The sequence below is a fragment of the Numida meleagris genome, chromosome 4 (assembly GCF_002078875.1).
Source record: "Numida meleagris isolate 19003 breed g44 Domestic line chromosome 4, NumMel1.0, whole genome shotgun sequence".
Taxonomy (NCBI): domain Eukaryota; kingdom Metazoa; phylum Chordata; class Aves; order Galliformes; family Numididae; genus Numida; species Numida meleagris.
This window is the reverse complement of record NC_034412.1, coordinates 51,726,553-51,750,634: the sequence shown is the minus strand read 5'-3', so window position 1 is coordinate 51,750,634 and position 24,082 is coordinate 51,726,553. Positions and strand designations below refer to the sequence as shown.

Genomic DNA, 24,082 nt, shown 5'->3' with positions numbered 1-24,082 from the left:
AATGCTCTGTCTCATAGCCATACAGATATGCTCTTATTCAGTCCTTGTAAGATGTACCACTAATTTGTGTTTTTCTTGTTTTCTCCAAAGTAAGAAAGAAATGTTTTGTTTACCGCTTCGTTCAGCAGCAGCTACCTATGAGGCTCTGAAACTCAACTTTATAACACAACAATCAATCCCATTTGGCTTGCTAGATATGATTGAAATATCATTTCATTATATTTCTTATTAGCCTTTGATTCAGCAAGAGCTTTCCCATTAAAAGCCAGTTTTGCCTTAAGCAAGAACCAAATCAATCTTTGCTGCTTTCTCCATATTTCAGATCCTACAGCTGCAAGCACTTGCATTTAACACGGCATTACCGTGAGATTTCATCATCCGATACAGTTTGACTGCTGGCTATCAAATCCAGAAGCAGGAAATTGAAAGACATCAGCCCATAAGTTGACTGTGATGATGGTCTTAAGAGTCCTACACTTATGCCTTCATCTAATGCTTCTTATTGCATCTATTGATGCAATATAATGCTGCATACATTTTAAGTTCTCTACATATACACACTTCTATAGAAGTTAAAACATTCTAAATGCATTTATTTTGTGTGTGTGCGTGTCTGTGTAACACTATAACGTGATAGTAAGTACAGCAATAATAGCAGGGTGGTGAAGTCTTTGGCTGCAGCAAACGAGGACAAGCCCAAATGCAGCAGCCACGGGTGCAGAAATGAAGGAAAAAAGCTGCTTACCTTTGGAAGGCCTCAGGTAGGCAGGGATCTCCAGCAAAATACACTCACCTCCCCCTGCCAACCCTTAAATGAGGTCTGGGAAGGGGTGGATGCACCTGAGCTCCCCTCAGTTGGCCCTACCTTCCCACCAGGTGCTCAATCACTGTTTCAGGCCATGACTCAGCACTTCCACTACAGTGTGATGTGTACATTTGTGCATGTGTTATTTAAAAGTTTTCCTTACAGAAGGCTTCCTACTGACAATACAAGCTAGCAAATATCCAGCTCAGAGCAATATCCAGAAATAATGATGACCACATTCATTAGCTTACACAAGTTCATCTTAAGAGGACTAATATAATGGGTCAAAATGGAACCAGGTTCAAATAAGGCAGAAGTCTTTGCCTGCATCTCACTTCTGTTACTTCTCTAACCTTCTCCGTACAAATAGCTTTGCTCTTATGAAGGTCTGTAATGCTAAACCTGAAAGTGTTCTTAAGAGTTGGTTTCTGATGTCTTCTTCCACGGTCACATACCTCAATCAGGCCTCATGATCAGTTGTCCAAAACAAGCAAAAACATGACTGTGTCTAAGTATTACATAGGCATTTACATCCATGTAAATTCATGTACCTAGAGATGATGGAAAACATATCACTCTTACAAATAAGCGTTCCTATGTCAGAACAGCTTTAAATGTGATTTTCAGTTCTAGCACAGTAATTTTTTCTACTCTGTCTTACATTGAAAGTCACTTTGCTACAGGAAAATAAGACATACAAAATCAACTCACAGCTTATTACAAATTTAGAAACTCATTATTGCTTTCCAGTTAATTACTTTAATTACCTGAGTCTCCCTGACATGACTTCAAGTTCTGTCTGCATGATGTCTCCTACTCTAGACAGGAGAAACACTAAGCTAGTTCAAAGGGGGAAAAAAAAAAAGGAAAAAGTCAGGTTAGAAAACAGGAGAAAGCTCAGCAATAACTGGTTCTTTAAGTCACTGTGACTTAAGTCACATGTTACCAGGAAGTAAAACTGTTTTGCTTAAATACTCATAGAAAAGAGCATAAATGCCACACAACACTCATTAGAAATATAGAATTTATTAACTCTTTACATTAAGACAGCAACATATTGCAACTTTGAACGTGCCACTTGTATCATAGATGACTTACAGATCCTCTGTTTACAGCTGTAGCTATTGCTAGCCCAGAAACGTTTTACTGAATTGGAGTGGCTCTTTAAACCTTTTAGTTATTAGCAGCAATTTTTGCAGAAGGGCAGTCCTGAAAATCCACTTCATGAAAATACAGCTGTCGAAGCCTATGTTATCCAGATGCATACTGAATCTTTATAGTTTGTGGTCCAAAGAAACCAACTTTGACAGCAGCAGTGGGCAGGGAGATTGAGGACTTGCCCCTTCCCTTCAGAAGGAGTTTTCAATAAAGGCAACTCCATGTTGTAAGGCCACCAAATTCCTCATTATCTTTGAACTGCACTTTTGGCAAGGCAAGCTCCTTTCCTATCCTTAAGTTCTGCAGTCCTTGTTCCCCTTTCCCCTTGCACATCCAGGTGCAAGCTAACAAAAGTAGTCAATATTACAGTTCTGACATCTTAAAACATTTAAGAAATCCACAGCTAGAAAAGTCTGAGCAACAGTAAAAGAAAACTGTTTAAAGCTTCCAAGAATCACAAACAAGAATTATCTGCACAACCAGTGCCCTGACATTACTCAGTGTACTTCCCTTTATTCTTACAAGCTCAGGAGAAAGGTGGCAGTTTTTTTAACCCCTTTAAGTCTTTTAATTCTTCACATGTTCTGCAGGAGAATACAAGGACTTACAGTGCCTTATTGCACAAAAATTCAGAGGAACAAGGAAGTGAATAGAGATGAGGAGACACTGCTGTTAGCAGGCTCTGCACCAGCCATACAGAGAATATGCATACACAAAAGGGATTTTGTTGTTTTGTTTTTGTGTTAATTAAAAAAAGAAAAACACTATTCCCGCTAAGGCTGGCTGCACAATACTTGTTTCTAACAACCACCTTTCAGTCTGACTCTGTTCCTGCAGACAGACTTCCTTGTGATCCATTTCTCACTAACATCTTGCTGTAGTTTTTCTGTTGTTCTTCCTTGAAACTGTCTTTGACTTTTGCTCGTTTCAGACCTCCATCCCTGCAACAGAGCAAGAGAGAAGAGTAAGCCATCATGTTTGTTATCTGTTTTTTTTTTAAACACTATTGTCCAACTACGTGTCACATCAACGGATTTAGTCAACTCTAGTCTTAACATCCAACATATTGGAGATTTTCCTTAACTTCTACACCCAGTTTTAAGTGTTTTTTCCTTTGTTTCTTTAAATAGCAAATACCTTAAGCCTTAATGCATGTGTAGTTCAAGTGTAGAGCTCATTTAAAGCAGCCTGATCTAGTATTGCCAACAGGTTCCAGCTACAATACAAGACCTTGCCCATCTGAGGCACTATTTCCTACAGACAGATGGTCTCATAGCTGAATCAATTCACCCATTCTCCATTGCTTTTTTTATTTGTATACAGGTATGTGACTGTTAAAGTTACTCTCTTGTATTCTCCCAGTTAAAATGAAGTTAAGGGCACTTCTCAATCAAAAACATTTAACAAATAACAGAAGCCTACAAGTTCAAGCAGTCCATATAGTCTTAACAAGGATGCTATCACTCACCAGGGAAGTTCAGTCAGTCCTCCTTGGCGAGCAATGACTGACCTTACTCGGTTGGCAAACTGAACAGCGTCTTCTCCTTCCTTTGAGCATTTTAAGTGGAATCAAAACAGAGAGAAGTAAATTCAAACATTTGTAAATTCAGTAAATTCAGACCTCCATCACACTCATCTGCTTCAAATTAACTCCGTACCAAGTAATCCCACCCTCCTCATGCCAACATCACCTGAGGTTTCTATAGGATAAACATTTAGCTCATTTTTCTCCAGAGTATTGAAGTTAATTTGCACCTTTACTACAGCACTGGTAGTACCAAGCTGCATTCTACATCTGGCAGAGATTCTCCCAATACTTCAATACATCTGGAAAAGCTAAGTCTAATCATGTATCAAACTGACCACCAATAGAAGCCCTGTATAAAGCAGATTTGGAGACATGGAGTGGACAAGGGTTTTGGAGAAGAGGGCAAAGAGATACTTGCTAACAGTGATGATCTTACCTTTCTAACCATTGGTGGCATGTACCACACGTGGCAAACAATGGCCCAGCTGGTCATTATTCGCAGCAGGTAGCTGACAATGTTGTATTTGCTGCTGTTCCAAAATGCATCTCCAAACTGAGGATCATACTGCAAGGGATCACAGGAAAAAGAAAGCTGAGAACACCCTCTCCCCCACAAACCATCACAGGCTGTCTTAAATGCAAGGTGGATGCTCTCATTCACAGGCCAGGCTCATTCCAGTCACTTGCAAGCCAGAAGTCAACCACAGCAGGTGGCCAGTTGTCAGAGTTGCTGCACTTTTCATTAGCGGCTCTGAGACAGCTTCCCACCACTCTGACAAAAAAAAGACCCCAAATCATTTTCAAGTTCAGCAGCCAGACACTTCCTCATACCTTGATTGCAACAGGATAGATTGTCCCTCCTATTTCAAAGCTCCCCTTCTTGAACATCATCACAGATGTATTGTTTATACAGGTGCCTGTCCAGAAGATAAAGTTAGTATTTCACACAGCCTACCACATTTCAGTAGCAACAGCAGGGAGGAGCAAATGCAATGCAGGCCCTTGTGGGTAAGTTAAGCATCTCACTCCTGCTTGCTTTCCTTCCTTCTCTTGTGATTGACTTGCTGAATGAAGCCACAGCAAGCGTGAGAGAAAAAGCTCAAGGCTAAGGTTAGACCTGTAGCACAGTGAATAAATATTCACAGGGCAAAATAAACTGTCTTCTCATTCTTTGGCCAGGATACCCAACAGGCAGGGCAGTATTACATTGCCTTAGGGTAATCTTACATGAAAGATGAACCAAATAAGAAAGCTAACCCAGAGGTGAAAATTCATTTGGGCACCACAAGTCATGAGAACAGACATGACTCTATGTTGAATTGGAGGAAAAATAGTGGAGGGAACACTGGTCTAGTATTAGATACGGAGGTCGGCAGCCCTGCCTGTGGCAGGGGGGCTGGAGCTTGATGGGCCTTGAGGTCCCTTCCAACCCAAGCCATTCTAAGAAATAAGAACAGTTCAGTTTCTTACCTTCCGGAAAAATTAAGATTGGAAGCTTGTTCTTATCTGCCACGTGTTCCCTGAGTCTGTGGAAACAAAAGGTACAGTTAAAAACAGCTGTTTTTCCACTCTTCTTTCCCCAGGCAGGTGCATCAGGTTACTGAACACATTTATAAGAAACCAAAACTGCCTACCAGGCACAACTTTGTACCTTCCATTCTGTTTGCAACACATCTGAAACGTTGTGCAAAGAGTCCTTTATGCCATGTGCAAATTATTCCAATTAGTTTTACACTGAAGGAACACTTTTCCTGTACATTATTTTATAAATGGTTGTCAGGAAAGCCAACCAACATATGCCATTAGGTCATGCCAATTAACTCCAAGCAAACACAGTTTGCAAGAAGTGGCTTACAGCAGGAAAAAACCTTCACGGGCTCCGCCTTACTTATTGGAAGCTCTTTTTCAGCCAGATACTTCCCCCACACAACCCACCACCACCACAGCAGCAAGCAAACATTATTATTTCTAACAGCTCCCTTCTTGAATAAAGTCTAGGCAGATCCTGCTACAGAAAGTCCACTTTATAAGCAGAATTCAAGTGAATTTTAAGTCCCAAAATTTATATCTAAATTAATAGCAAAGTAGCTGTTAGGATGATAATTTCCCAGATCTGATATTTTGTCATTGTCTCTTGCAGTTCAGACCTTACTAAAGCCTTTGTACCTGAACCATTTCATCCTTTCAAGCACTTCTTCTCTGTGACTCAGGAACTATTTATTTTGACCACTGTACCAAAGCCCATGCAAACAAGCAGTTTCAGGTTATTCTGAATAAACCTGATCAGTGGACATCATCTCTTCAACCCACTGCAAGAGCAGTACCCTGCTTCATCCCAGCCTACAGTAAATTGCAATTACAGGTGACTGGTGTCCCTATGAATAGGCTTTATAATTAGCAGTCCCCATTTGGAATAAAGGCAATTGCACGTGCCAAAAGATGACACTTTTGCAAGTCAGCCTTTCATCCTCTCAGGATTTTGAGGTCATACAAGTTCCCCATTTCCCACTGCAGCTTCACTGCCTGCTTGCACTTCTGTCTTTCCACAAACATGATTCCTAATGCGGGTCTCTTCAAAGCTTACTTCTTAAATCTGAATCTTCCATTGTAGAATGATTGTTCAGAGGTGATCTGTCAAGCACTAGAAGGTACCAGAGTCGCATGAGTTGCACAATTTCCCATTCCAACGTACAGCTCACCTTTTTGTCACTAGATGGCGGTCTTTAATTTCCGAGCGCTCAAACCAGACGTGGGGACAGGCCTTCACTGTGGCTCTCTGAATAACTCCCATCAATCCACCGTGAACTTGGCCAACCTGCAGGCCCAATGAAACATATCAGCACCCAAGACCCCCAGAAAAGACCTATTTTCTCTCCTGCATCCCCAACAGATTAGGTCATACTGTAGACCACATCTCAGGATTGAGAAACACGCACAAAAGTTATTAAAGCAAATTCACTTGAAAGGATCTACAAGCATGCAAGAAAACCTCTCAAGTATTTCAAATAGAACCTGAATTGATGTTCCCAGAGCAACTTCATCAGCGAGCAACTTGTAGTCAGACTTCAATATACTTTGTTTTTCCCCCAGTGACTCATGCTCAAGGTAACCTTGTCTACCAACCTTGAAAGCTAAAAAAAAACCACTGAACTCATCAACCAATATTCCAGTTTCTTTTTTCCCCATCTTTCCTCTCTGTCATCAACCTCCTCATACCATTGCATAGCATCCATCATTGGTCAAAATGATCGCATCTATCGGTGATGTGTGGTTGGCGACGCAAATGCCTCCTTTCTGAGGTTTGTTCTCCCTGCAATTACAGAATTTGTTGTTAGACTACTAGTGCACTGTGCACCACATGAAGCACACAGTTCTGTAAAGCTGTCGGTTAAATCACCACCTAGCATGATATAAGCCTGTGGTTCATGAAAAAAACTGCCCTCCTCTCCATGCACCTCCTCCGTTCCTAATGGAATACTCATAAACACGGGAGCATAAACACAGTTCTGCAGCCGTAACATTAGCTTACTCACTTGTTATGGTAATGGATAGTTCCAGACAGAGCTCTCACAAGGATCCGGGAGCACGTGAGGTGCACCACTTCACTCAGATAGTTTTTCATACTGAAAGAGAAGACACAGGCATCTGGGGCATGCTGGAAAGCAGCTAGACACATGGGATAAGTCCTTTAGCCTACTCCACATAACTCAGCACTAAAAGATTTTCCTGGAACTCTGGTGTAGGAGGACTATTCCCAGGTCTACCATTCACTACAGCACCTATGCCAAAAGGCACATCATGTCCTTGGTCTCATTTACCTAGGTAAGGCACCTGTCAGACTGTTTTTTTTTGTTGTTGTTTTTTTGTTTGTCTTAATCCCAGCACACTTTTTTTTTTTTAAGTTTTAGTACTCTGGGTGAGTATTTATCATGACAGCAAGAAGGGCCCCATCAAAGCACTAGCCTTAGTGTCAAACACGGCAAGCAGCCACCCTGAGCAAGGCAGCATTTTTGTGGGCAGACCAGACTATCAGTAGTCCAGGACACGTAAAACTTGTCCAGTCTCAGTCTTGAGTACTTTGCACTGATGCAAGGCTACATAATTAGCCGTTTGATCTTCACACAGACAGCACTCACCTGCTGTTCGGCAGCTGTCCTACCACTGTTGTCCCCACAATCATTGAGGTAATCCCAATGGTGGCGAGAGTAAAGCTACAGAAAAACAGACATTAAAGCCAAGTAAGAAGTTTGATTTATTTCACTATCACATTGAACAGTGGAGCTCCCTTTCCATTGCAATTATTCTGCAGGTCCTTTACACAGTCAGTTCTCCAACTTGCTATTAATTCCTCGACACACAATGCTCAAAACCAAACTAGCTAAGGCAGCAGCATCAGATGCCCTGACGCACGTAGTGTTGCAAGTTTAACACTGACATTTAGAGATTGCAGAGTTTACATTCACATTTATAATATATGTGACCTAGGGAAAGCATCCCAAGAAGAGATGATCACTACACCTCATGTACTGTCCTCAGTGCACAAGATAAATGCTCTGAATGGCTTCTTAACCACTCAGAGGAGAGCTTAAGCCACTTGATCTTCCGTGTCTGCCAATTTTGACTTGGTCTGAAAAAAACAGGGCGGAGCACATTTACATGATCCCTGAGCAACAAAACCCCTCCGCAGCCACAAGCTTACCGGAGTGGCAGAAGGAAGCAGTACCGTACTATAACCCCAACGACCCACACAACAGTAAGCCTCAGGCTGACGTAGTGGAAGTTGACATTAGTCCTTGTGAGGAGATTCCAGGAGACCAGCTCTTCAGAGGAAAACCTCTGGGTGACTTCATCTTCCACAATGGCCTCAAACCCTTTTCTGCAGAAATAGAATATGTCGGAGAATTGGAACTCCATTCGATGTAGACCTGCAATTTCTTTCTCCATGGGCGTTTCATCTCTTTCAATGATACCTTAAGGAAGAAAAGGGTAACCATATGAAGAAACGGGTCTATAAATTAAACAGTCATCCTCTAGAGCACTGCTTTGCCTCAGGATACAAATCTACTACTGTCAGAGCTGGACAGTGAGATCAGATGGGTAGCTGAACACCACGTACCCTTCAGCAAGCCAGTTCTAGCTCCCCTTCCCAACATCAACACAAAATATATCAAGTTTTGTTGCCTACTAGAAATGAAGCAAGAAGGCAAACTGCTCTCCACCATTTATAAAGTTCTCAACTTGGCAGCTTCATCCAAGATTACCCTACCCTTTTAGAGGAGATCAAACACAAACTTGGTGTCTCCATTCCCTGCTCCCAGTGCTCTGTGTATTGACAGGCATTCCATTTCCTCTGGGAGTGGAGGCTTCTTCATTTGCTATGTCTGTTTCTAGTTTGGACATCATGGCTCAGTAAAATCTATTAAGACACACTCTATTGCTACCTGCCAAGACTAGACCAAAACAGTGTCATAACCTCTGTGTATGGACCAGCTCTGAGCCAAATGCACCAGCTTGCCTTCACAACATCAGTCTTTTCTATGTGCACATACAGGGCCACACTATTTTCATTCCATTTACACTAAAATAAAGAAAAATCATCCCAAAAAACACAAAGCACAAGATAACTTGGAGGATCTTTAATGTAAGGTAGTCTGTCACTAACAGTTGCCTTTCAGTTTTAGCTCTGCCCGTGTGATGCCTAGCAATAGAAAAGAAACATGGAATGGTCAGAATTGCAGTACAAATAGCAATTATTTCTTCCTACTGATATATATATTTTTTTTTAATTAAAGCTCACTGTTTGATAAGCACTCATTTGCCACTTGAGCTTTTAAAGACAAAGACAAGTCATGCAAGCTAAATATAAAGATCAAGTAGTTGCTTTCTGGTCTGGCTCATGGAACGGATGACCGAAGACATCAGGAATAGCATTTAACCAGAAGAACCACCCCCCTGAGACACTCAACTAGGTGACAGAGGTCCAAGTTCAGGTAACCACTCTGTCAGATGCCCTCTGACAAACTGCTGTGTCTCAACATCGAGATTCACGGGTAAGAAGGACGCATCCAGCTGTTTCAAACTACAAGAGACTTTCTCACAAATAGGCACCCTGCAGTGCTTAATTTTCCACAAATTCCTAAAAAAAACTCTTGCCAGCAGCAAACTCCAGGAACGTATTACATGCAGCATTTACATTACAATTGATGTGAGAATTCTTTGTATTGCACTGTAACACGCACTTGTGTGAACACAAGAAGGAGCAAAGGAGCTCCAAGAAATGCCTCACAAATTTCTAATGTAAATACTGAAAAAAGCACCCAAGAAAGGCATCACACTGCAACAAACTCCTAGCACCTTCAGCTCTAAATTTTGCAGCCACAGCTTGCTATTTCATCAAGACCAGCACATTTTCCTATCACTAGCCTGTATACATAAGGAAATAAATATGGCACACCCAAACAAGCATATGCCCTTCAGAATCCAAATTATACAAAGTATCACATTCAGCAGCACGTATATACTCCTGTGTAGTGTTTTAAACACGGATCAGAGCTATTTTGCATCTCATTCCTTCTTTTTCAGTCAGTCCCTTACAAGTGTCAGCTGTCTGGATCTGAAGCGTCATTGCTAGATCTCTGTCCAGCGGTGAACTAGACAGCCCAGCCTCTTGCTCCACCCAGCTGCAGGGGTGGGAGACAAGTCACAGCCAGCAAGCGGGACAGCGAGACTCCAGCACCCAGCCACCAGTAACATTCCACACACCAGTTCCCAGAACCCGGAATGCTCAGACAAGCAGCTGCCTCCCCAGCTCAGGCTTCTCAGCTCAAACTGCCACGAGCACCGACACGAGGCTCAAGCTGAGCATCCTGCTGGCACACCACAGCTGTAACCTTTCCTCACCAGCCTGCCCAGTCATCATCACACCCTTGTGCACAGGCTGCCTTTGGAACAAGGTACTCCAAGCAGGACCTAAAGGTATTATGATCAGAACTAAGCACGTGCTGCTTAAGTGATATACTTAGCCTTCTTGTAATCAGTATATAGTACTTAACAGCCTTTAATCCCTTGGCCATAGGCAGAGCTCAGTCTGCCAGAGGTAGCTGAAAGACAGCAGTAGGCAGGAGTACAGCAAAAATCTCTCAACATCAATGCACCACAGCTACGACATTACTCAGCATGACAACACAAGTCCTGAGCCTCTCAGCTCTCACACACTGGTTAGTTGATTATGCAAGCCTCAAACTTCACACTATCTGCTACTTACATTACTCGTATATGTCTTTTAGTGGATGTCACTTAAGTGAGTTTAACGGTGTTTCAGTGTTTTTGTATCTGTCAGCTTGAAGGCTTGCCTTTTGACCAGCCAGCACTTACACTGACAGCTCAGAGCGCACTCCCCAGCTGCTCTGAGACGCAGATGCAGTCTCCAAATACCTGCTTGGCCAAGAGCTCTAATACTGGGACCAGCACAGAAGCACAGTGCCCTCTAAACATTAAACACAAGGTGATAGCCCCAGGTAATTCCTCATGTAGCAAGAACCACTCAATATCTTTCTTGGGACTACTCCTCACACACAGGGGAGCTGGCTGCCATATGTGCTAACAGATGTGAAATACACAGGATTTCGGTACTGGAGAGAAAGGCGGTGTCTGCTCAGTTACCTTCTCACTTAACTTTTATATCAAGAGATCAGGTGAGATTAGAATTTAAGGTATTTGAGTAGCACATTGTTCCTCGGCCAGGAAAATTGGTCCTGGCATGTGCAATGGTCCCTTCTTTCCTGACCCATCTCCCAGTGAGGACTGGATTGTCAGGATAAACGGGAGAGGTACGTGTATATTCCCCCTGCGTCAGCCACCACTGAACACACACGTGCATACACACGTGCAGACCCCTACCTTTACCCCATTTTAATCAGCTACTCAACAATTCATTATCAGCAGAAATTTCTCCTCCCTCAGTAAATATTGCATAATGCAATCAGGCCTCTGCCTGCTTGCATTCTGACACCTCAGCAAATGCCAATACAGGATTGATAGACCTTCACCCGCCCCAGTCACCAAGTAGTCTCATTCGCATACAGGAACTTAATCATGAGTCAGTCACTGTGCTTAAAAAGCACACAAGAGTATTACAGAGAAAACAGTTTAGTGTGAGAGCGCAGATATCTGCCTTGCCTCCCTCACCATCTCAAAAAAGTAGCTCAGAGCAACGTGCACTACCTCAGTCTTCTCTCCCTAAAGTTTTCCTTTCTTTTCTAGGGAAAGGACAACCCACGTGCCTTCACAATCAAACTTACAGGAAGGACAGTGCTCTCTATGACTGTGCAATTAGAGCAGCACAGTCACATCCTCCACCCTCTCAGTGACCCAAGATATGATGGGACACATCACCCTTACATGAAGAATGAGTCTTAGTCCCTGCTTCACTGACTCTGTGGAGCCTAAGGCAGTTGATAAAACATGAGGGAAACCACTACCTCCCTTTTTGCACCCCCCAAATAATCTTCAAAACTCTTGTAACATAAAAAAAATAATTTTGTTGTGGCTGGAGAAAAACTAAGTTAGAAGTCCAATTCTGACCTGCGTTAAGAGCTACTGTGCAGTACCTCCAGTTTACTGGTACAGCTGCCAACTGAGAGCTGAGTCTGCTCCCATCAAAGCCTGTTTCAGGCCCAGCACGAAGACAGCACAGTAACCAGTCTTTCCAGTATCAGTAAGGATGCTCCTTGGCAGATGAAACACAATCAGTTCTGCAGTTCAGTCCCCATCTGTATCACAATCACATCAGCTAACTGGTAGAATCAGATAACAATTCACTTGTTATCACTAAAGGGCAAACTCTTCCTGCTTCCAGCTCTGCTGCCAAACAAAGAGAGACAGAGAAAATGCTGACACTAAAGCAGTCAAGAAAACAGAGCAAATCCATGGTGATACAAAGGCAGTTTGTACCAAGACTATACCCAGAGCTACACTCTCTGCATGCACAGTTTCCACATCCTCTGGTAGCCAGCTGTGACCCAGCAAAAGCTACCATGACACACACACTGTATGAGGTAAGATACAGTTAAAAAAACACTATTTCAAAATTAGGCTAAAGGAAGAAATATGAAGCAACTATTCAGCTGTCTTTCTACAAAAAAGGGCAGCAAGAAGCTTATCTGGCAAACAGAGAATTAACTCACTCAAGGGACCAACGCTTAACACCAGCACACTAATTAACAGAAAAAGTGTAACAGCACACATATCCAATAGTCCTCCAGTAGCACTGCTTGTGAAACACAGTCCGCTCTGCAGTCAGATCTACTCCGATACTACTAAATGTACCCTGATGCTCCCAAGATAAGTGTTGGCAAGCAGCCTTGCAAGCTGTGACCTAAAGGCAGCTTTCAAGACAAAAGCAAGTTCATACTGCAACTCATATTTCCCTTCTGCAGGAACAGTTAATGTGCCAGTAGTATTGCAAAATAATTAGATATACAGTAAGTTGATGGCCATCCCACTCCTCCGCTATTTTTCACTCTTGAACTCGCACGTACTTTCCCATTTAAAAAGGGCTCGGTCTGCTTACTTTGGCATGTTAGTCTTAACAATATGATCTTACTCCAAGTTCTTACCATTAGCAGCGGGAATCTTCAGCATCTGTGGCTGTGGCTTTTTGACACCCTTTTCTATCCGTATAGTGGCCCACTGTTAAAAAGAAAGAATACATTAATTTTCCAAATGTAGTACTCACTTAAGAAACAAGTCTCCTGCAAAGCAACACTTAAAAACAGGTTGTAATTTTCAAACAGTCTCTTCACCAGACAACAATCACTGGTGTTCTAAAAACCATATATATACGACCCCTCTGAAGAAACGCTGCTGAATATGTTTAATAACAAAAACCATGCAGGTACAGCGAGCACTTTCTGGCTATGCTTGCCAGTCTTCAGAGAACCAACAAAGAGCCTGTGTCATTTCAGGCACAGAGCCACCACAAGCCTTTGTCACTAGGCAGCTCCTGGAGCTGAGCTGCACAACAGCCCCTGATGAGCACGTAGCACAATGCAACTCATTCCGCCAATGCTGTTTCACTGCACTGAACTACAAAAATAAAGTCCTCAGTGGATTAAGTCCAACTGAGGCCTGAACAAGCCAGCTCACCAGAGTTAACCTGTTGGTTTTACTATGTGGTTTGGGAAAAGGAGATTGAAAGAGGGGAGGAAGCAACCCCTGCTCCCCTGGCCACAAGGAGCATGCTGATGCTTCCCAGCACCTCTGCTTGCCCAAAAATCTGTGAGGCAGAACCTCCCTGGCATCATGAAACATCCTCTCACTTGCAGCTCCGGCAAGGCTGTAGCTAGTTTAACTTATTCTTGGGCTTTCCTGGCCTTCAGCTCAGCCCGTTCTGTGCAGCGCTGTGCAACAGCCCTTCTGCCTACACCAAATGCCATTTTTATCAGGTTGACCACAGCAAACCCTTGGCTGCCCTGGAGCTTGCCCTTCACCCTGGAGCAGCCCTTCTGCCCTGGGTCCACTCCTTCTCCACACAGCTACTTTGCCAACAAGATGGAAAGTCCAGTCGAAGAGGACTCGCTTCACTGCTCATTCTGAAGGTAACTGTTTTAGTTCCTTCCCCATGAGACCTTACCTTATTTATAGAAAAGGTATTACAGTAAGTGCCTCCAGAAGACACTGATCCGGCAGAAGTTACTCATGCGGAAAAATATGGATATTCTGCTGCTCAGACCTCCACAGCTCCAGCAGCAAAGGCATACTGGTTCACAGCACAGAAACGGGCTGCATTAATCTATGCAGAAAGGACTCAGAGCAAGGTGGGACAGATGGAAGTCACAGGACATCTTTTTGGTGATCATCCCAAAGCTAAGCCATGCTGTTTCCTCCTTTTCCATCCAGTAGAGGGGGGCACTGGGGATTCAGGTCCATCCTGAAGGCACCACCTCCAGCACATAACCTCTCAAGACCAGCACTGACAGAATCGCTTCCTACATCCTGTCTCGCTAAATCACAACCTTCCCTAACTACAGGACTGCTTCTTTTCTCAGTTCTTCTGCAGCTGAGGTGCAGTTCCAGGAACTATTACTTCTAGGAGTAGCTCTGCACCTTCTGGCTACATCATCATCCTTGGCAGTGCTATGCCTGTAGAAGTCCAAAATGAAGCACCGAAAGCAACGACCTTTTCACAGCACCTTTATTTCTACATTTCTTCCACTAACCAGAATTAAGGATGCAAGGAGAACTACAAATACATTGATACTCACTCTTTGAGCAGGCTTGAACCAGAGGTTTTAACCCAACATAAGCAGGCAAGTCACTTACTACATACAAAAGGAAAAACATATGGGGCTACTGGCCACAGCTACACACGCTAATCACAGAAGAGGAGTTCTCATCTACCAAGCCCTCCTCAAATAAGTCTTCAAAACCTCGTGCTGGCCCACTTTTGCTTTGCACAACCAGGGAAAAGAGCTTCTCTGGAGCACAGAAAAAATACACAACTCTCCCTTCTGATTATTCTCATTACAGAAATCCTGTGGTTACAAGCTTAGCTCACACCAAACAGCGTCAGAAAGTTTGAGCACAATCAAGCACAAGGCAGCAACAACTTGAGGATACACATTGAGACACGGCTGTGCAATACTCTGAAGTTTGCAACATGCTAATATATAGCAATATCCTTTGACACTTCACTTAGCAAAGCAAGTAGTGGACTTTTCCCCAAAGCACATAGAGACCACAGGGTCACATAACCCCACTAACCAATCTTCTACCACCTAGATGTTTTTATTCACCCCTCTCAGAAGACATCTGTGCTTCCCACTCAGTCTGACAGTCCACAGGTTCATCCAACTTGAGCAAGCTGCAGTACCCCCAAAGGAGAACTTGAGAGGCAGAGGAAAAGACCAGAGAGGACTGTTCTCTTTGCCCTCCACCCATGCCTTGCCAGCAGACGGGCACGCAGCCACAGCACAGCACCAGTACAGACGTTGCACAGAGTGTGTCCAGGGACTGCTGCCTTGCACTCTGGCAGGGAAGAGCTGAGGCAACTTCACTTTTGCTGCCAGCTCTCCCAGGAGACTGAGGCACACTTCAGAAAGCCATCTAGCCACAATCAAGCCATCTCCCCTTCTTGTTCCTTTCTCACAGAGACTTTGGGCACAGGTCTACCAGCTGCTACTGCAAACTGGTTTCAAATCCTATTAGCTCTTTCTCCCATGTCTGTCAAGCTTCCAAAGAGCAGGCATGTGTCAGCAACCAAGCAACAAGACTCGATTCTAACTCGAGTTTACTTAATGTAATCATGCCACTTATCCTCAGGCACTTGAAATAAAACATTGGCTTTGACAGCACTTCTAACTTTGATCAAGTGAGAAGCTTGTGTATACCCAACTTGGAAAGCAAGAAACACCACATGCAGCTACGTGAGTCATTTTCCTTCCTCCTCGCCAGCTGGTCATCCGCACCATCCATAGCCATTTCAGCTGCTTCCTACCCTAATGCCCAGCTTCACATCACAAAGAACTTTCACAACGGAATCTGATTCATCTCACAGAGGGGAAAATACCGTGACTGCGTACTGCAGATCAAGAGGCATCCTGAAACTCAAGCACAGGCTCAGTTTTCTTCAGCAGATGAGCGAAAAGCCACGTGGTAGGTTTCATGGATGTGCTGCAGTAATACTGACGTGAGTGCGGGTGCTGAGCAGGCAGCGTGAGGCACCTGGTGCAGACCTAAGCCTTCACCAGGGACACCGAAGCTAATTTTGGGAAGGAGCATAAAACACTTCTAATGTTGAAAAATCTGGTAAGTTGTGCATCTACGTACATCAACTAGTATGTAAAGCTAGAAATCAGCACAGTGACAAAGTATGTAAACACCACAGATCCAACTAGGTAATGTTGCTATTTGTGCTGCACTGGGCTACCTAGCTTGCGTGCTTTAGCCACACATGCCGGTCTGAAGATACTATGCTGCATCTCACCAGATAAGAATAACCTTTCCTTGAGAACATCCCCACCTCATCCTGATAGGAAAGGCTTTTAAGTTTCCAACACCTGAAAAAATACACCACGCACAGCAAGCCAACAGCCTGTACAAGATAGTTAAGAGACCTATAGGGGTTACGCAGTATTCAAGAAAAGTCCCATCATAATTCAGATGCAACCACAAAAAGCATCTGCAAAAAGATTTCCAAAACCAAAACATCTGCAAGCAGACAGCTACGTTCTAAGTCAAATGCAACACATGGTTTCATGAAAGCAAACAGAAAAGATCATTTGTGAGAGTCAGTCAAGTTAGTCCAGAATACAACATGGATTTCCCATTTCCCTAATAAATTGAGCTTTACTTCTCATTTATCAGCTTTAAATACCATCTCTGGTTTAGGAGCCACGTTCACCGATTATCGAAAAGTGAGATTACCAAATTACTCAAGCTGACTGAAATCCTAAATTATAACGGTGTTAGAATTTGTGCTGTTCCTTTATTTAAAGAGGCTGGCGGGTCATGCTCAGCACAAAAGCTGGCGTGCTAGTTTAGGTGATCACTCCTTGCTGGAGGCTTTCCAAACCTCAACAGCAACAGAGAGATTTCAGAGCACCTCCCACGCAACGGGAGGCAGGAAAATCTGTGTAAATCAAAACAGCAATGCAAAAAAAGGAGCAATCGTTTCAGAGGGAGGGTGAAAGGTTCTCTGTGGTTATCCACGTTATCTTTTCCTCACCCTCACAAGATGTCTTTGTCATTGCCTCCAAACAGGACAACGTAGTCCAGCTTTACAGGAAAGCACACAGGGGATTTGCAAGAGAAATGCTAAGCGGCTTCTTCTACACCAGCTCCATACATTGTAACTTTAAGGCAAGACGTGACTAGAGCTGCTGCTCTTTGTGAACAGTATTTACTTATCAACAGCATCAGAAACGCTGCTGCTCATGTGCTTGTGAAGTTGGGAGCAGTTTCAGGTCAGTGTTGTTGACCAGGAAGATGCTGAATTAATTATTGATGCAACCCCTGTGGAGGGTAACCCCAGCTCTAGTAACCTGACCTGCATTCAAGCAGCCTTCATTATTCAATATGCTGAAATCACCCATAAGAACCTGCACAGGACTGGGGCAGCTGAGGAACTTAACACAGCCAAGGAATTGAAGATTATGTAGCAGATGTGCTAAAATCCTGTTCCAAAAGCTATTTCTGGCCTGTCAACAAGGGTGCATCACCCCCATCAGACTCCTCTTCAAGAGCTGCTTTCCATTAACTTCTGCCCCTTCAGAGCAGAGGGGGCAGAGTTCTTCACCCAACAGCCCACAAAGGACACCAGCTACAGAGATACAAAGACCTTGAACAACGGTGTGAGACACCACTAGTCAGCAAAGCTTGCTTAAAGAAGTCAACAAATTCAACATGAGTCAGCAGAAATCCCATAGTGATTCACAGATTTATAGGCTACTTATTTCCCCTTTTCCTTCCTCATCCTTACAATTAGCACCGCATGCCATAGCTCCTAATCCCAATGGCAGCTTAGGAGGCAAAGCTGACACCTGGACTACTGGGGAAGGAACACATCCCACCCAACAAGGCAAGGGCCTACCATTTGACCAATGGCACCAAAACATCCTCATTGCCCCAAGGTATATTCTCAACTTTAGGTCCTTTCAGGTTACCAAATTGATCTCTAAAGCAAGTGCCTTCAATTCATAGCTACCAAATACTGTTACACTCTTGTTCAGTTAAAGCGCATTCCCTGCCTGGCAGCATAATAAGTATTAGAAATTGCTTCTGTTATCACGGGCCACTATTAATCCCAGATAGATAAGTTACATAATGTTAGTGCACCTACTACTCCAAGCATCTATTGTGCGTTACCACACTCTGGGAGGAAAAAAAAAAAAAAAAAGCAAGCCAAGAAATGCTTTCTCTGCTACTCAAAAGCCCCAGAATTGGAAAGGTTTGATGGAGGGGAGCATATGACTGAGACCAGGAAGGAAAGATGCACAAAGTGAAAAACTGGAAGCAACCTGGGGGTGTTTAAAACCAACAGGGAGAGCTGTCACACTGTGATAGACCACAGGAGGCAGGCTCCATTGTTTCAACAATAAGAAATATTTCTGTGGCAAGTGATTCCACAAGCATCAGCCCAGCAGGGCAGCACTAGCCTGAAGTATTCCTCACAGGAGTCAGCCGCTGCCAGAGAAGCTTTTGTAGCAGTTATCCAACATTTGAACAACATGCACTTGCTAATACTGTGCCAGAGATTGTTCTTACCACACTGGAAGGGAAGCCACAGGCAGAAGAAAGTGAGTCGTTTTGTCTCAATTTGGCAAAGCAATTCAGAAGCAAGTTAATATACTGTAAAGAATACAGCAGAAAAGAAGGTTTTCTGATAACAAGTAGGCTACCAGCGCTCCTCTGAGGTAAGGATAGCTGGTCATGGTCTTCCACTATTTTCACCTTCTCATATAGAGAAGCAAATACATATTTATGTACTCTATATCAAGTTGGTTATCCCTAGTACAGCACTCCGGGTTCAATCAACACTACTGTCTGTACATGCTTAGAATAATGCTCCTTGCTGAGGCATTTCAGCACAGAGAAAAAGTCATTGTGCACCAACTGATCTCCCTTGTCAGTAGTGTCAGACCCCCAGACAGAAGAACACTTTGTTCTTTAAAGGAGCTTTTCCTCTCTTTTCTTGGGCCATGCCTGCAGCATGGGAAATAAGCATCACCCCTCCTGAATGAAGCGTAAACAGATCTATTTCTATTGCCAGACAAAAATACTATCTCGAGTCCAGCATCATTCTCATTTTGCTCCATACCACAGCCTCAATGAAAATGGCATGCCACAGGTTCATGTTTGTCTGCCACATTACACCTGAGAGTGGATTAGCAGACACACTGCACACCTTCAGACTCTACTGCTACTTGGTCCTCAGACTCCAGCGCCGAAGATGACAGAGATGGCCCCTTGCAACTAATTAGCTCTAACGAAGCACATATGTTACCTGACAACATAAGCTGTGCAGGAATTCAGCAGCACAGTCATCATGCCCTCCCACAGAGCCAAGAAAGGACCGTACACAGCCAAAGCAGAGTAACGCCATACTCCACGAACAGCCACCACTCCACCAACAGTTTCTCCAATCCAGCCCATCAAAAAGACAACAGAGGCTGCAGGTGTCCAAAGTGCTCTGCAGGCCCAAGATCCCACCATCATCCTGGCAAAGATGAGGAGTCGGCCAGAAGATCCAGGGCTGGAACTGAAGAGGAAGCTGTCACGAGAGCCACTGAGCTGCCAGGAGCCTCACTTGTATGAGACTGCAGCACCCTATGACTCAACACAGCCACTGCTCAGCAGGAAGCTCACAGATTGAATTCAACAGCCAAGGAAGTTTCAGGCAGCACAGATACAGAAGGCTAACAGTTAGATATTCATCACATTCCGGTGTTAACGTTATTTCTGGCACGGAAAATTCAGATGTGACAATACCTATCTCCAAGGGCTCTTGCAGGCGCTACCTGGAACTGGCTATATGCCAAGCTGCTGAGCAAGGTGTATTTGTGAGCCAAGGAATGGACATTTCTCAACAGCAGGCGAGCTGCAAGATGTTCTCTCCATACAAGCATTCTGTGGGAGAGCACAATCCACATCTCAAGTTCACCTTGTTTCATCCAAGCAGGACGAGTCGGTCTGCTCAGGAAATGAAGTCCAACCTGGCCGGCTCTTCACCTCAGAACCCTTCCCAGCTTGGGAATGGCGACTCTCCACACTACACAAGAATAAATCTGCCTGAGGCCCCCAGAAAGCACTTCAAACACTCTCATTCTCACCAAAAGCCTTAAAACGTATCCACGCCAGCACACCGAAGAGCTATCGCTGAAGAACGAGACGAAACGAGGTAGCACAGGCCGTACACAGCCCGTCATGGCGGCCCCACGCCCCACGCCCCCCGCCCGCGCAGCGCAGCCCCGGGGCAACGAAGGACGGGCGGGCCGCCTACCTCCAGCGTCTTCACCAGCACCCACATGTAGGCCTCGGAGATGCCCAGAGAGACGCCCAGCGCCGAGGGCAGCACGATGAGGGCGAACACCAGCGAGAGCCACGCTGCGCCCAGCGACACCGCCAGCGAGCCCAGCTCCTCCATGGCGCCGAGCGCCCGCCAGCACCTCCAACACTGCCACTACCGCCGCGAGCACGGGCGCCGCCGCCCTAAGGCCCTTCGGCCCGCCCCCGGCTTCGGCCCCGCCCCCCCCGCCCGGCCCGGACACCTCGCTGCCGCCTCAGCGCGGTGCGCTGGAAAGGTACCGGACGCGCCGGGTGTTCCGTGTTATTTAGGCAGTTTGGCTGCAGGGGGCGGGCGGCGAGGGAGGACACGAAGGCCTTGTTTCCGTGAGGGACGGAGACGCTAGGACATAGGGTCACAGAATCACAGGGGTTGGAGGGGACCTCTGGAGAACCCCCAGCCCAACCCCCTGCCAAAGCAGTTCCCTGCAGCAGGTCGCACAGGAAAATGTCCAGGCGGGTCCTGAATACCTCCAGAGAAGGAGACTCCATGACCCCGCTGGGCAGCTGGTCCAGTGCTCTGTCACCCTCACAGGAAAGAAGTTCTTCCTCATGTTCATTAAGAATGCCTGTGCTCCAGTTTGCACCTGCTGCCCCTTGTCCTGTTGCTGCACACCACAGAAAAGAGCCTGGCCCCATCCGCTTGATTCCCATCCTTTAGATAGCGACACACATTGATGAGATCCCTCTCAGCCTTCTCTTCTCCAGGCTGTCTGAGCTCTCCCAGCCTTTCCTCACGCAGGAGATGCTCCAGGCCCCGATCATCTTTGTTGCCCTCCGCTGACTCTCTCTAGAAGTTCCCTGTCCTCCTTGAGCTGGGGAGCCCAGAACTGGGCACAGTGCTCCAGATGTGGCCTCACCAAGGCAGAGCAGAGGGGGAGGATCACCTCCCTCGCCCTGCTGGCCACGCTCTTTGCAACGCACCCCAGGATCCCACTGCCCTTCTTGACCACAGGGGCACACTGCTGGCTCACGGCCAACCTGCTGTCCACCAGGCACCCAGGTCCTTGCCCGCAGAGCTCCTCTCCAGCAGGTCAGCCCCCAGCCTGTACTGATGTGTGCAGTTATTCCTCCCCAGGTGCAGGACATGCCCCTGTTGAACCTCATCAGGCTCCTCTCTGCCCAACTCTCAGCCTGTCCAGGTCTCACTGAATGGCAGCACAGCCTTCTGGTGTGTCAGCCACTCCTCCCAGCTTCAGATCATTACCAAACTTGCTGAGGGTACACTATTCCTCCATCCATATCACTGATGATGTTGGACAAGAGCAAACCCAGTACTGACCCCTAGGGGAAACAGCTAGTTACAGGCCTCAGACTTGTCTGTGCCATTGATCATGACTCTCTGAGCTCTACCAGTCACCCAGTTTCGGGCTGAAGATGCAGGCTAAAGTACTAGTTAAGTCTCCCGAGACTATATGGAGACTCTAGTGTCACTCTCCTAGTAGTCCGTATGTTTTACAAACTTATCGATTAAAGGTTCCAAGTCCGTTGTGTGCCTTTAATTTTATTGGATATTGTTTCCACCTTACCAGTCTAACTCCAGGCTTCAGAGAGATTACCTCAGGTGTAGCTGACCGAGACTTCCCTGGGATTTCTGTCACCCATCCCATCAGGTTTACAGCATCCATTACAACCTCCAGGATTTCATGTTCATCCTCATTTTCCTGTAAGACAAATACCTGTGCCTCCAAGGCCTTTTCCTCAGGTATATTTCTATGAATTACACCCGCTTCAAAGGATATTTGTGCATTTAACTTATTCAATATATCCCTCCCCAACAAGGGGATATACAAAAATCGATGAGTAAACACTCGATTTCCAGTTCCACACCTTAAACGTTGAAAGAATGGTCTTGCTTCCCATTTATTGGTCCTCACCTGCTCCTTTTTTTGCATCTTTTTCTCCACTTCATCCCTGTTATTATAGACCCTTCATGCAGCATCCAACAATTTGTAAATAGCTGTGGCATCCCTTTCTTCCATTTTTGCAGTTTCTTTCTAACATCTGAATTTGATTATCCCACAAACAATGTGACAAAAGTGAATGCATCTGATTCTTTTTCAAGATCCAGATTGCCAATTTCCTAGATGTTTAGCATAATCTTTCATAAAATGCTGATGGGGTTTCATCTTTCTCTTGTACCACCTGATACAGTTTAGAAACTTTCCTTGGTTTTGGTATTGTATTCTTTACTCCAAATAAAATTAACCTTTGATATTCAGTTATCAAATGCCTCTGTGCTTGATTATTAAGGTCCCATCCAAGACTGATGGATGGAAAATGATCGTCTGTCCTTCCTGCCTGGGCATCTTGAGCTTGAACTTTCTTGACTTTCCCTTTAGCTTTAGCTAAGGCTGTTTTCTCCATTCCTCATAAGAGTGAAATGCTCAAAATTATTTGCAGATCCTGCCAATTGGTATCATGATTCTCAATTATAGTTTCTAATACCTTTCCCACTTTTTTTCCTGGATCCTCTCTATATTCCCCTGACATTTCCTTCCAAACCTTTAAGTCCTAGGTTGAGAAGGGAACTTTCATGAATAGAAGAGTGTCTTCCATTCCAACCGCTTGCCTTAAAGTAGCCTGTATCACACTGCCTCCTCCTCCCCATCCTCTGCAAGTTCTCCTTGCTATTGAACTAAAATGATCATCCTCTCCTTCACTGTCTATCTGACCGCTCACATCCTCCCCCCTGCCTCATCTGTCCTTTTGGAGGCTACAAACAATTCCACATCCTCTTCCTCCTTTGACATTTCCTTAAATTTCTGACTCCCTTTACAAAATACTGCAAGCTGAAGAACATCGCTTCGGTAATTTTACTCTACGCCATTTCAGTGTTGAAACATTTGCATCCTTTATCAACAATCTGCATTCTTTCTGACTTTTATAATCATTCCTCAATGTGAAAAATATATCCACATATGGTACCACATCCCATTTTCCTTCCCTTTTATAAAATATCATTAGTTGTATAATAGTATTATAATTAAAAGTTCGATTTTCTGGCCATTTTTCTTGATCTTCCAAAGTATACATTGGCCACCATAAATTACAATACATTATTAATTTTTCTTATGAAACAGACCTCCTTCAAACTTCCCCCAGGGTCCCAAAATGCATCCCAATGGCAATGCCTTAGGTATTCCTTCTCCCAGTTCAGAGGGACCTCCCATTATTATTTTTATTATTATTATTTTCAGTAAAAAGTATACCAAAACTGAGCTCTTTACAATAATTCCTTAAACAATAACAAGTATAAAACAAGAGTAAAGCCAAAACAAAGTTTTCATGCTTTTGTCATCACAGTAGTAATGCATGAGGACTACACTGTCAACGGTTTACAGGCGTTAGGCCCGATTCCGTGACAAAGGGGACGGGGGACCCAAGGGCCCACGTCCCGGGAAAAGGGGAAAGGGGAAAAGGGTAGGGAGATGGCTCTAAGAGCAAAGAACAGCGGCAACAATCTGAGGAGAAACAAACTAATTTACTAAATAAGATATCGGAATGCAAAACAACACACTATAGTACAA

General features: G+C 44.6%; 1 protein-coding gene across 2 annotated transcripts; it reads right to left on the bottom strand.

Annotated features, from left to right (window-relative positions):
* On the bottom strand, positions 1,813-20,731 carry GPAT3 (glycerol-3-phosphate acyltransferase 3). 2 transcript variants are annotated; one of them, XM_021396007.1, is made up of 12 exons: positions 20,491-20,731; positions 13,109-13,181; positions 8,191-8,461; positions 7,628-7,702; positions 7,025-7,114; positions 6,708-6,801; positions 6,191-6,306; positions 4,962-5,017; positions 4,323-4,408; positions 3,928-4,056; positions 3,432-3,511; positions 1,813-2,904 (listed from the first exon to the last, which is right to left on the bottom strand). In XM_021396007.1, exons 1-12 carry the CDS (start codon positions 20,632-20,634, stop codon positions 2,778-2,780), a joined length of 1,341 nt encoding a protein of 446 aa, XP_021251682.1. In that variant the 5' UTR covers positions 20,635-20,731; the 3' UTR covers positions 1,813-2,777. The 2 variants fall into 2 exon arrangements, with proteins under 2 accessions (XP_021251682.1, XP_021251683.1); XM_021396008.1 differs by lacking the exon at positions 20,491-20,731 and adding an exon at positions 20,321-20,431.